At 39.3% G+C, this 13546-nt stretch overlaps 1 protein-coding gene across 4 annotated transcripts in view; it reads left to right on the top strand.

The window, feature by feature from the left end:
* Positions 1 to 13546, top strand: part of ZDHHC13 (zinc finger DHHC-type palmitoyltransferase 13) — a 51805-nt gene that overhangs the window by 23182 nt on the left and 15077 nt on the right. For all 4 annotated transcript variants that reach the window (XM_053899902.1, XM_053899904.1, XM_053899905.1 and 1 more), the window contains 4 exons: positions 1143 to 1305; positions 1568 to 1693; positions 5206 to 5339; positions 8714 to 8816. In XM_053899902.1, the coding sequence (XP_053755877.1) occupies positions 1143 to 1305; positions 1568 to 1693; positions 5206 to 5339; positions 8714 to 8816 (526 nt within the window). The remainder of the gene's footprint in view (positions 1 to 1142; positions 1306 to 1567; positions 1694 to 5205; positions 5340 to 8713; positions 8817 to 13546) is intronic.

Genomic DNA, 13546 nt, shown 5'->3' with positions numbered 1-13546 from the left:
AGAGATTTTATAGTATATGCTGTGAACATGGCTTATATTTCTCAGTTTGCATTTTTTAAAAAAATGACTACAAGTTTAAATGTTCTCAAAGTTTGAAATCGAGATGATAAAATCTTCTTTCCAGACAACAGTATGTTTTAAGGTTCTCTGACATTGTTGACTGCTCTGAAAATAGCAGATTTTGAATATCTATGAATATGAATATGGTCTGTTTATATGTTTCTATCAGATACTTACATGTTTAAGTTTTTCTGTTTGTTTATAAACACATATGATTAACGACCACCATGTAGTCTAACTTCTGGTATTCTTCTGTTCAAATACTTGCTACAGTTTTGCCTTTATGAATTTGTGTTGTGCTTAATTTCTGATTCTACTTTTACTTAGGATTTCTCTCCTAGGATCCAAGGTAGTTGTGATGCCATTTCCTTTTGATCATGGAGTGCTGGGGCTGAGGGTTGAATTTTGTTAAAAAGCATTTTGTCTTTTTTGCTGACAACTCTGAGGTCAGATAATAGTGTTTAAAGATGTTGATAGAATAAGTAAAATAGAATACTGCTTTATTAAAAGAATCTCTTGAGTAGTCATGAAGGAAGAGAAGGTATTTATGGTAAAGTAAAAATATTTTATTGAACTCTGCCTTTTAGTCCATAGGTTTCTAAGATAAATAAATGTTGTAGGACATTATTTATGCCTGCTTTATTTAATAATTGGTTAAAGGAAGCATGGAAGTCAGCTTTTGGTTTATCTCCTCAAATATAGTGTTGCGTAGATTTAGTTTTTAATTAGATAAATAACATAGCATTGGCCCAAGTTAAATTCACAATAAAAAAAAAAGGTAAGCAATACAATAACTACATGAAAGTAAAAGTTTGAAAAACAAAAGCAGTTATTCCAGCATATTGATGTTGAAATTATCGTATTTGTATTGCCGACTATCACATAATAGATGTCTTGTTTTGGAGGTGCATCTCTCCTATTAGCCCCTGGAATAGAACTCTGCACAAAGAAGTTTCTCGATCTTCAGAATACTTAACTGAGTGGTTAATTTATATGTTAGCTTAAAAGATTCATTATTTGCATTTACCTTTCAAATCATTCATCTCTCTAATACTCCTTGGTATTTTATTGTTTTGAGACAGGCCAGAACCAACTGGATTTCTTTTAAAGTTTAATCCTTCTCTCAGTGTGGTTGATAAAATACACCAAAACACTCCACTCCACTGGGCAGTTGCAGCGGGAAATGTTAATGCTGTAGATAAACTTTTGGAAGCCGGTTCTAGCCTGGACATCCGAAATGTTAAGGTATGACCAGGTATTTATCTCCTTTAGTTTATTATATATTCAGTTAGAAAATTAGTACATCAACATAAACATAAGCTATACATATATTTTTCAATTACCACAAGATAAATAACCAACGACAGTAACTGACTACTTCCAGAATGAATACACTGAGTCTATGATTCTGCTGATTTCTTGTACAATGTTTAACACCCATACTCTATCAAAAATATAATTGAACTTTCTCTCTCTCTCTCTCTCTCTTTTTTTTTTCTTTTTTAAGGGCGAAACACCTCTTGATATGGCTCTACAAAACAAAAATAGGCTCATTATTCACATGCTAAAAACAGAAGCCAAAATGAGAGCTAACAAAAAGTTCAGACTCTGGAGGTGGCTGCAGAAATGCGAGGTATTTTCATATGGGTCCTGTTCTGTGGGCCATAAGAACCGTTTTATTCATTTGTGTTTCTGTTTTTACGGCGAATCAGGGAGGAAACCAGGATGAAACCAGGGAGTTGGCTTAGGGCTGCATTATATCCACTGGTCACATCTGCCCCATGTGTCCCATAGCCCAGAGTTGGCAGTGTGGCACTTTCATTGGCAATTTACTATTGGCCCTCAGCTAGATGGCTCTAAAGCTACATGTTATCTTGTGAATATCATAGCAGACTTCCACATTTACTTAATGAATGAATTGAAACAGATGGTTTAAATTCTTAGAGTAGCAAGAGGAAAATTTGTTTTTACTGAAAATCTTTTTCAAGGGGCAAACAGTAGCATTCAGTGTTTTGTTAGAATCCTGAGGAGTTAGCAGACTTCACAAAATGAAAACATCTAGAATTTCAAGAGATGACCCCCAGTTTTATGCTTTGTTCAACTTGGCAGTTCTTCTGAGTGATGTCCTCCTGAACTTAACAGTTAAACTGATAGGGAAAGTGAAGAAGTTCAGCTTATTCTCATAAAAATCTAGCCCTAGTAGTGTCGTATTAGTCATAATTCAAATTGTTAAAATGGGGTGTTGAATTGACTCTGTTTTTAATGTTTTCAGATATGAAAGACGGCATCGTCTTTTCTAATGATGATTAGTAATTATACTCTCAGAACGATTCTAAATTCACAGAGCCCAGATTTCTCTGCAGAGGTTCATTATGAATACTGCATCTATTTTGCATTCAGGCGTGTAGAGGGAGAGAGGAAGAAGTAACTGCTACTCCTCAGTATCCTTTGCCAGCTCCTCTGCTTCTCCCCTACCCTTATTGGTAGGGTGACCCAAGATTTTGTTCTTGGACCTCTTTTGGTGATCTCATGCACCTCCATGGCGTTAAATGCCGTGTGTGTATTGACAGCTCCCAAAGTTATCTTCAGTCCAGATCTTTCCAGACTCCTCTATCGAATTACCTACTTGATTTATCCAGTTCAATGTCTTATAGATATCTCCAATATACATATCCAAAACTGAACTCCTGATCTTTTTCCCACCCCAACTACTCCATCTATAGCCTGTCCCTTCTCAGTAGGTGGCAGCTCCAGTCTTCAGTCATTTTTGTCTTTTCTCTGTCATGCCATGTATCCAGTCCATTAGGAAAACACATTGGCTAATTCGGCCCTCAGTATATATCCAGAACCTGACCTCTTCTCGCTCCTCCACCAATGGCATTTTGGTCCAGCCGCCAGTGTCTTTCATGCAGCTTACTGCAGTTGTCTGTCATCCCCCTGCTCCCACTCACCTCTAGTCCATTCCCAGCTGAGCAGCCAGGTGAATCTTTTTTTTTTTTAACTTATTTTTGAGGCAGGGGAAGGGGCAGAGAGAGAGGGAGAGAGAGGATCTGAAGTGGGCTCTGTGCTGACAGCAGAGGCCCCGATGCAGTGTAAACTGTGAGATCATGGCCTGAACTGAAGTTGGACGCTCAACTGACTGAGCCACCCAGGCGTCCACTGATGAATCTTTTAAAATGTAGGTCAGATCCTGTCATTCATCTGCTCAGAATCCTGTGATGTCTCCCCCTTTCTCCTAAAATAAAAGCCCACGTCCTTTCAGTGACTTACGAGGCCCTGTGTGATCCAGCTGTTTATATGCTATTAAATCACTTAATACATTTGGCTGTCATCTTCTGCTAGAATTTAAGCTCCATGAGAGAAAAACCTCAAATTCATGATGTGTCCCAAGTGCTTAGAACAGTGCTCCAGCATATAGTGTACAATGGAATATTTATTGAGTGAGTAAATAGTGTGGCTCATTTATGAGTGTTATATCTGGGATTGAACTTTGAGATCCAGGGGCTCCTGGGTGGCTCAGTTGGTTGAGCGTCTGACTCTTCATTTCAGCTCAGGTCATGATCCCAGGGTCATGGGATCAAGCCCTGTGTTGGGCTCTGCAGTGGGCATGGATCCTGCTTGGGATTCTCTCTCTCCCTTTGCCCTTCTTCCCCACTTGTGTGCTCTCTCTCTTTCTCGAATTAAAAAGAAAGAAAAAATTTGAAATCCATATTTAATTCTTATTTCTGTTCTGAGATTATGTTGCTCATAGATTCTACGTTTACTACCTTTAAAAAAAATCTAAACTTGATTACCTTCAAATTAGATTTAGGATTTTATTTTTTTTAATTTTTATATATTTTTTTAAAGTTTATTTATTTTGAGGGAGACAGAGACAGCATGAGCCGGGGTTAGAGGGGTCATAGAGAGAGGGGTAGAGAGAATCCCAAACAGGCTCCGCACCGTCCGCGCAGAGCCCGACTTGGGGCTCAAACTCACGAACTGTGAGATCATGACCTGAGCTGAAACCAAGAGTCAGACATTTAACTGATATAGGACTTTAAAAGATTTGATAGCATTTGAAAGTATTCATCCTCAGAATACTTAGAGAAGTAAAAGTGGAAGAAAATAGGGCAGGATATATTTTTTCCCTTTGCCGTTGCAAAAGCCTTACTGGCTTCCAAGGTCATGTATATCGCAGTTAAGGGACTGCATTGCAGAAATGTGGTGCCTGGCTTCAGTACAGACAGTCACACTGTTGGCTCATAGACATTTCATTCTTTTCACTTTGCCGGCATAAACCTAAATGATTAGCATCCCAAGGATATGTTTCAGTCTTTGGCCTCCGTGTGACATTTGACAACTGAGAATTACTCCTTTCTTGAAACTTGAATCTTCCTTGGCTTTGCTGGGACCTTTCTCCTGTGTTCACATCCTGCCTTTCTGGTCACACCAGTCACTCTTCGTTACCTTTGACAACTTAGCTTTTTTCCCCTTCAGTGTTTGTGTTGGCGAAGATTCTGCCCCTTTCTACCTTGCACACAGTCCTTGGGATGTTATTGGTTCATGGCTTTCCAGATTATATACTGATGAATACAAAGTTTTCTCCTGGGTGGTAGACCGCTTTTCTGACTGCCTCCTGGCTCTCTCCCCATAGGCATCTGAAATTCCACATGCCTCCAGCTGTCGTCTTTTCTGCGGACTTGTTCCCTCTGACCTTTATTAAGGGATGGCACCATCTGGTGTCCAGGCTGGAACTGCCGCACTGTCCACATTGAGCCTTGGGTGTCCTGATTTTTGTGTGGTCCCTTTGTTTTGCTTTGCGCTTTCTGACCTACAATACTGTTTGAAAGAAATTATTTTTAAAAATGTCAGCTCTCATTAGCACTCCTCTGAAAGACCCCTGTTTCTTGGAGGGGAAGAAAGCACAAGAAAACATGTTTAGGCAATATTTTATAAAATCTAAGGTTTTCAAAGGATTGTTTCCAAGATTGGTAATTTTCTCAGACTTCACATTTACTAATCAGCAATTTTGAAGAACAACTGTGTTCTGCTGTTGTATTAATAGTTATATATTTCAGAAGATGTTCTTCTGTGGTACTAATCATTATTAGATACTTAGGAGGTGAAATCCATAAGGTTCTAAAATTCTGAATCTCTTAATAGCTCTTCCTGCTGCTGATGCTTTCTGTGATTACCATGTGGGCTGTTGGATACATACTGGACTTCAATTCAGATTCTTGGCTTTTAAAAGGATGTCTTCTAATAACATTGTTTTTTCTGACATCTTTGCTTCCAAGGTGTGTATATTAGTCTTTGCAAGGCTGGTTATTGCATTTCCGTGTGATTGTTTATTTCTGTTAATTAGCTGAAATCGCAGTTTTTACTGAGCTCTGAATGTTATTTACCACATAGAAACGTCTTCAGGGGTGGTGGGAGGGAAGGGCTTTGGTAGCATATGATTTGGCTAAAAGCAGATTGGTCAACCCAGTAGTTTGATTGAATTGGCAACTGGTAGGAAATAAAGACCCTAGCTCATTTTTTGAATGGTTGATTTTGGTAAATAATGAGATTTTTGTAAGTGTTTTGCATCTTGAAGCACTTTTGCCCACTTTTCAGAAATTGTGTTTTTTTCCTTGATCTGAATTCATTTTAAGCTCTTTATTTTTGCTTTTAAGGTTTTTTAGTTGAAACGACCTAACTGAAATGTAGGAAATTATAAAACGGTAACTGTGGGATGGCTCTATTTTTAGGAAAATATACATGATGGTATTTAGTCATGGTTAAGGGTCAAGTTGCCTGGATTCAAGTCAGGCTTTACCACACAGCAGTCTGACCTTTAGCAAGTTGCTTTACCTCTCTGTGCCTCACTTTTTGCATCTATAAAAATGAGGATAATAGTTGTGACAATGCCTGCTTTATGGTTAAGACACGTACAACGGCTGGAACCATGGCTGACACACAGTGCCCAGCAGTCATACCACACCCCAGTCTCTTCCTGCTTTCAGTAAAATGGCATCCAGTTCCCCGTGTGAATAACGAATGTCACCCTTGGATTACTGTTGTGTTCCATTCTTCCCTTCCCACATCCAGCCCATCACCACGTCCTTCCTGTTCTTTCTCCAGTTGGTCAGCTCTTATCCCTGATTTATAGTTCATCCCCACTTAGCAATCAGGGTGGTCTTTTTAAAAGGCAAACAGTTTCCTTTTTTTCTCTCTGCTTAATGGCTTCCACTGACTTTTCTGCGTCTTCAAAATAAAACCCAAACTCCTTGCCTGTGAGGTGTCATGTGATTCGATCTCTCCCTTTGGACTTCATCTCTTTCCTCTCTTCCCTTCTCTGCTCTTCTGCCCTCTTTCTGTTTCTAAAGCACTTTGAGCTCATGCCGCTCCTGGGCCTTGACTCTTGCTTAGATCTTTGTCTGAAGTGTTCTGATACCGTATTGTTTTAGAACAGGAGACACAGCCATTCAGGCCTCAGGACCAGTGTCACCTCCTTAGGCCATCCCTGAATAACTCTGCATCACTCTGTTTGATTTTCTTCATGGCACTTACTCACCGTTTCTTGGAGTGTTAAGGCCCATGCAAGCAGGAGATGTTTCTCTTTTCAATTTTCAGTAAATGTAAACTTTCATTTACTGAATAAAAGAAAAATGTAATGCACGATGATGATCCGTAGAAAAGGATCTAAAAGGATCTCTCTTCAGGGTGTAATGTTGAGTATTCCTATGCCTTTTTTGCTTGCCAGCATTTTTTGGAATAAGCATGAACTGCTTGAGTAATAAGGAAAAACAAAATATTAGAGGAATCTTACCTCTTGGTCACTCAAGAGCAAGACAGTTGGTTGGAAATGAATTAGAATATAAGTGTAAAGTAAAAACTTATATTTCTGAAAAATAACAAAATGCCTAAAATTGTCTGCTGTACAGAAAACTTATAATTTAGAGATATTTATACATTTTCCACTAAGTAGATTGTGAGTTGGTTGCCAAAGAAATTTTAAGCCAAATCACCAGAAATCGCAATGATCACTTTGGGGGTTTTGTGTTTTCTCTTTCAGAGAGAAAGCAAGAGCTGACAGTATCTACTCACCTAGGATAGGAGCATTTGAGATTTTGTTTGTTTCAGTAGAAACCAACATTGTACAAAAGTTTATAGGAAACTTTTATTTTTGCTGACAGTGAGTGGAGGGCTTTGTATGCTAGACTTGGCATATGGACACGATTCAAATGGGACACAAATGCATATGGCAGCTTTATCCATACTGCTTTTATTTCATACCCTTCTGTAGAGACTGCGTCTCATGGAGGTAGGCAGCTGCAAACTTCTACTCTTCTTTAAGCTCCAGGCGCAGTTGCCTATTGATCCAGGCTGCTACGTGATGCCTATTCGAAGCACACGGGTCGTGGTAGCAGACGCTTACAAATTAGGTAGTTCACTGCACTGCTTAATTCATTCAGACACATCTGTGCTGCCTAATCTCAGGCAGGTCATGCTGTGGACGTTACGTGGGCTCTATTTGGCCTGTTCTGGTCACGTATTATGTGCCTGAGGCTTGGAACCTTCAGTTTTTCTCAAATATTTTATCATAATTACACTTCTGATCTTGATAGCTTTTAAAGAATCCTTTTCTTACCCATCATCAACCACTATTTTTTCCTGGTATAAATTTTAAAATAGATCCAGGTAAACCATATTCCTGCATGGGTTTACTCTATTGAGTATTTAACATGAAAGACAGATTTTTTTTCTTTTGAAACTACAGTATTAACATTTGACTAAGTTCTTTGAGGACTTTCACGTTGCTCGTTACCCAAGTGAGAGGGTTAGTGTTTGATGACTAAGGCCACTTTCAGCCTTTATTTCTTCTTTTTATGTTCAGTGTCCGCTTCTCAAGCTGGTTGTGGGATAAAGCTGCTTAAGGTCGTGTGCATCTGTTATGGTTTAAAAATATACTGCTAGCCTCCAGAAGAAAGCTTGTTAAATGTGAAGGTGAATCCCTGAAGTATTTAAAATTTTTGCATTTTGGAATATTTGAAAATATGATAGCCAAAAAGAGAACTACAAATGTGATATTTTTCAATAGAAATAAAGATTCATTGCAAATAGAAAGTTATTGGGAATGAAATAATGTAGAAGTTAGTTTTAAGGACTGGAACATGCATTTCTTGAGTGCTTTACTTTTCTCATGGGTACAGTGGGGTTGAGATGGTGGCGAACTCTTGTTTTTTTAATACTTTTTTTAATGTTTATTTATTTTGAGAGAGAAAGAGCTTGAGTGGGGGAGGACAAGTGAGAGAGAGAGAGAGAGAGAGAGAGAGAGAATCCCAAGCAGGCTCTGTGCTGCCAGTGCAAAGCCCAATGTGGGGCTCGATCTCACGAACCTTGACATCATGGCCTGAGCTGAAATCAAGAGTCGGTAGCAGGTCGTGGTAGCATTAACCATGCTTATCCATTTGAGCTTCACCATTTGAGCCACTCAGGCGCCCCACAAACTCTTAATTACTATGTGGAAAGTGGCACATTGGAAGCACTCGGTACTGAAAGCTGTTATTGTTGTTACTTAAGGGAATCGTTATTATTACTGTTATTATTTAAGGGGATTTAGAGCTAAAATTAATATGAACCATACCTGTTTTTACTAATACCATATGTTTATCCTTTTTTCTTTTAGGTTCTTGGTCGGGTATAAGAGTCTCATCTACTTACCAACAGTCTTCCTGCTAAGTTCCATTTTTTGGATATTTGTAACGTGGTTCATCTTATTCTTTCCTCATATCCTTCCAGCTGAAATTTAAATACACATCCCATTTTTCCTTTAAACAATAGTAATGCCATAGTTAGAAATGTAGATATTAGAAGAGATCCAGGGACTATAACTCATATTTGTATGCATTTTAATTATTTTGGTTGAAGACGTTTCATGTTGAAAATCTGCTCAATTCTGGAAATAATCTCCAAACATACCATGGAAGCAGTAGTGTCTAGTATTTATTACTCAGAGGATAGAAACAATAGAGTGAATTATTGTTTTACTTGGACCCGTGAAAATTTGTCGTATTGCCTTGAGATACTCTCCTCAAGGTCAGCAGGTTCTTTTAACTTGGTCGGCAGTTACAGTTGATTAATAAATCTTCTGGGTGCCAAGATGGTCTATAGGGGAGGGATGTTTGGAGAAATGTGTCCTCCTCAGCAGTGGCCAGTGCAGTGTTCCTGTCCAGAGCAATGGATTCTCAGTCTACAGTAAAAATACATTTACATTGCCACCCAGACCGAATGTGAAACAGAAAACGATACTCCTAACGTGTGCTTTACTGTGAAATTCTGTAATTTTATCCTATGTTATTTCGTTTTTTAAAAATGCTGGTCACACACAGCCCACTTAATTCTTCTATGAGCTGCTAATGGATGGCAGCGCATGGTTTCAAGTAAAAAAAACTCATCCAAGAAATAGGTTTATCACTCGAAGAGCTGGGCTCAGGCCACGACCAGCTTAATAAGCGTGTGTTGTGCTCTTCGAGGAGAGTTCTTGGTTTATAGCTAAAGCTGCCATTAGGAAGGAGGCATTTTCTCTTATTTTTTATCTTCCCACCTCTTTCCAAGTTCCCTTTTCCCCTTCCAGAGACTCTAGGAAGCCATTATAACCTTGTTTTCTTTACAGGGTAGGAGAAGAAAGAATGTGGTGGATAGAAATGTACCTGTAAACATATTCCTTTAACTTCTGTGTTATGTGTCCTTCTGGTAATGGCATTTTTAAAAAAGAAAGATGGTGTTTGTGGGAGAAATGCATACAATCAATTCAGGAATATTCTTTTCGTAGAAATCAATGTGAAGTGAAGAAGCGTATGAGTTCTCAGAGTGCATATATCTCCTTTCATTATAGCATGTTTATACTTTAATGATATTTGTTTCTGAGCATTTTCTCTAATATTTTTCAAATTCCTTTAATGTAAATGAATGGGGTAGCATACCATGGAGTTCATTTGACTTTTATCAAAAGATGTTATTACACAAAGCCTTTGTCTCATGATTAATGATTTGGGGCAGCTTTTTAAGCACTAGTCTTACTGCCACTAGTTAGTGAAGGCTTGCATGATACTATGTGTCATAAAAATACTTTATAAGTAACCACAAGTGTATAAAACAACAGGACAATATACACCCCAAATTATTTGCGGAAATCTCAAGCCTGATAAATTCTAGGATAAGTGACATGATTCTGAGAAGGGGTGGCTAATATTTTTGTTTACCAACCCATGTGGCAGGGGAGCAAGCCCAGTTTTAGATTTGTGTTCCCTGATGATTTTTTTGCAGAATCTGTAGCAACAAAAAAGTAACTCCACTGTAGTTTTGCAAGCCTCGATCACAGAACCTCATATTCAGTTGAGTTTAATTGCAAGCGGCTCACCATTTGCGAAGATGCCATTACCTCAGAAGAACTGATTTCCAAAGCTAGACAGACTCTTATGTCGGAGTTGATGAGATGGGATCTTTTACTTGCGGGTACAGCAGAAAGCCCTTTGATCTAGGCAGCCATATGCACCTGCTACGGGTGAGTGCATGTCAGTCAGTAGGTGGCACACTTTGCCATCAGATCAGTGTTTTCCAAGCTGAACGGTAAATGTCGTGTGGACTGCCCTGGGTGTGACCGGAGGTGCTGCGCTCAGTTCTGAGTAGACGAATCTTGTCCCAGGTTTTGCCAAGTCTGGGCTTCCCCTCTCACGGTCCTTTATGGGAAAAGTGTCTGGGGCGCTGTGGAAAGAGTACTATCTTTGCCATCAGAGTGAGTTTGACTTTGGCTCTCTTTCTTAGGTACCACTGGGCACATTATTGAATTTCACCGAGTCTCAGTTTTTCTGTTAAAAACAACAACAAGAAAAGAAAAAAAACCCGAGGGATAACAGTACCAAATTTGTGGGATGGCTACAAGGAATGCTATGATGTCTGTAAAATGCTGACCACGGTCCTCATTGCATAATGGGCATTTTGTAAATAATACCTATTATGTTATTATTCACTCTCCTGAATAAACTCTGTGTAGAAGGCTGCACGTTGAAATTAATTTTAAGGGAGACTCTGGACTGGTTCCTCAGATGATCCCTTCTTTTTGGTGCTTTTTTATATGTTCAGCAAGTAATGTATTTGGCTTTTATGAGGCAGGATCAGGTGGAAGAGATAGGACCTTACTGATGAGTTTGGAGATGAGATGAAGACTCAGGGAAGAAATGGTGAAGCACGGAACGCTACGTCTGTGATTCTGGCATGTTCCAGATCAGGTGCAAAAGAGCAAGAGCTTTGACTGAAAACCTGGTGTGGGGAGTGACACACGTGTCAAGGGAGCCACTGTATTCCCCAGTAGTACAAGGATTTGAGTCCACACAAAGGACAACAGCCATCTCACTGTCCCCGACACTGGTCAGTACAACCCCGCAGTGTGCTTGTTCTGTTTTGAATTCTGTTGTTTTAAGAGAAACATTGACAGACGGGAGCACAAGTGGAGGAGCATGACCAGGAAGCTGTGCTGTACAAGGAACAATGTTGCTGCTTATCCTGGAGGTGTGAGCACTGCTTTCCAATGTCAAGTGTTTGGAAGTCCATCATTTGTAAGCCAACGTATTGTGTGGAATGGACGCTCGATAAAAATTTATCGGAACAAATGAGGAATAAGCTTCTATAGGGTAGATCTAAGGACAGCTATAGTGTAGATCTTTAGCATAGAGCTAAAGGATCTAAAGAAGGAAAACCAGTTAGTCCAAGTTCCAGGAAGGCAGATTTCACTTGAAGAGCTGGGCTCCATATTGAGAGACTTGAACTGCAAAGAGTCACAAGCTAACTGGAGAGGCTGAGCGGTCTATAAATAACTATAAGGTCTAAGTGCCACAGAATAGGCATTTTAGACTCAGTGAAGGGAAAGAATCCTTTCTCTGTAGGGAATCAGGAAAGACCTGCAAGGGGAGGGAGAATAAAGTTAGACTTGGATGTCCTAAAAGTGTGTTTCTGGAAGTATATGGGGGCAGTGGGGAGCATTTGAGGTTAATGAACCACACAAAGCAAGGGCATGGAAGCAAGGAACATTTGGCTTTCCTATGAGGGGTTAGATGCATTCATTTTACTTAGAGAGGATCCAGTGATTCTCCTGGGATTTGTTTTGAAAGTTATTCAGAACAGGAGGCCAAAGTTCAGTCACTTCAATATGCAGAATCATCATGTGATTCAACTGAATGTATTTTTGAGAATGTGATGTGTTTTGATCAAGATTTTGTGGAAAGAAAACAGGATGTGATTCTTTAAAGGCCTTGACCTATGTGCTCTTTATCAGTGTTCTTAATCCAATCTAAGTAAGCTTCATTTGTTAGAATTTCATTTCACACAACACTTCTAGATCCTATGTATTTCTTAAAGCCAGGCCCTTCTGCAGACAAAGTGATAACCTAACTTTTTTTTTTTCCTCTAAATGTTTATTTATTTCTTTTGAGAGACAGAGAAAGAACAAGCAGGGGAGGGGCAGAGAGAGAGGGGAGAGAGAATTTCAAGCAGGCTCCTTGTTGTCAGTGCCAAGCCTGATGTGGGGCTTGAACTCATGAACCGTGAAGTCATGGCCTGAGCCAAAATCAAGAGTTGGGCATTCAACTCACTGAGCCGCCCAGGTGCTCCCAAACTGATAAACTAATAAACCAACAAGATTTGTTCGTGCCCACCTGAACCAGATGTGGTTGTGCTAGTTTTTGTGGGTCACAGCAGTGCTTCTTAAACTGTGTTGTGCATGTGGATCCCCTGAGGATCTTGTTAAAATCCAGAGTCTGGTTCTGCAGGTCTGGGGTGAAGTCTGAAGTGACGCCTTTCTCGCAAACTCCCAGGTAAAGCCATTGCTGTGAGTCTATGGACCACACTTTGCATAGCAAGGGTTTAGAGTCTATTTTATGGCTGCCTCTTCCACTCCAAAGTTTGGCACAAGACAGCCTGATAATACCTTGGAAGGCAGATGTGGTTACTGTGTTGGTAATGACTTAAACTGGGCAAGGAGAATTGCTTTACTACTGGTATACTGGCTTATTACTTAACTGCACCTTCCTTTGTCTTTCCCTGGAGCAAAGTTTTACTTTTTATACAAAGAATTTGTACCGCTTCAAAAACATTTCCAAGTGGGCAATATTTATCCTTGAAATACTTTTTATCTTAATGTGTCTATAGTATCTTCCTTTCCCAAAATAGTACTCGATTTGTAATTAATTTGCAAAGAGCAGTTTTTTTCATTTCTAAATCGCTACAGCCTAATACAGTGACAGGCATTAATTAAACTTGCCATTAGTAAATTTTTGCAAGCATTTATCTAATGTATAAGGAAATATTTTTAATTGGAATCTCCGAATCAAATGGTTTGTTTCTTTGAATGATTTTGTTAAAATGACTGATAATTATTCTTTTAGATGCTTACAGGAGAGCCATGGTAACGCCATTAGAGATGAACTTATTTGGCTCTTGAATGTTTTTCAGTTCTCAGGATGTT

Source organism: Panthera pardus, unplaced genomic scaffold (assembly GCF_024362965.1).
Source record: "Panthera pardus isolate Hobbes unplaced genomic scaffold, ASM2436296v1 HiC_scaffold_12, whole genome shotgun sequence".
Taxonomy (NCBI): domain Eukaryota; kingdom Metazoa; phylum Chordata; class Mammalia; order Carnivora; family Felidae; genus Panthera; species Panthera pardus.
The sequence above is the reverse complement of the archived record's forward strand: the minus strand, read 5'-3'. Positions and strand labels throughout refer to the sequence as shown.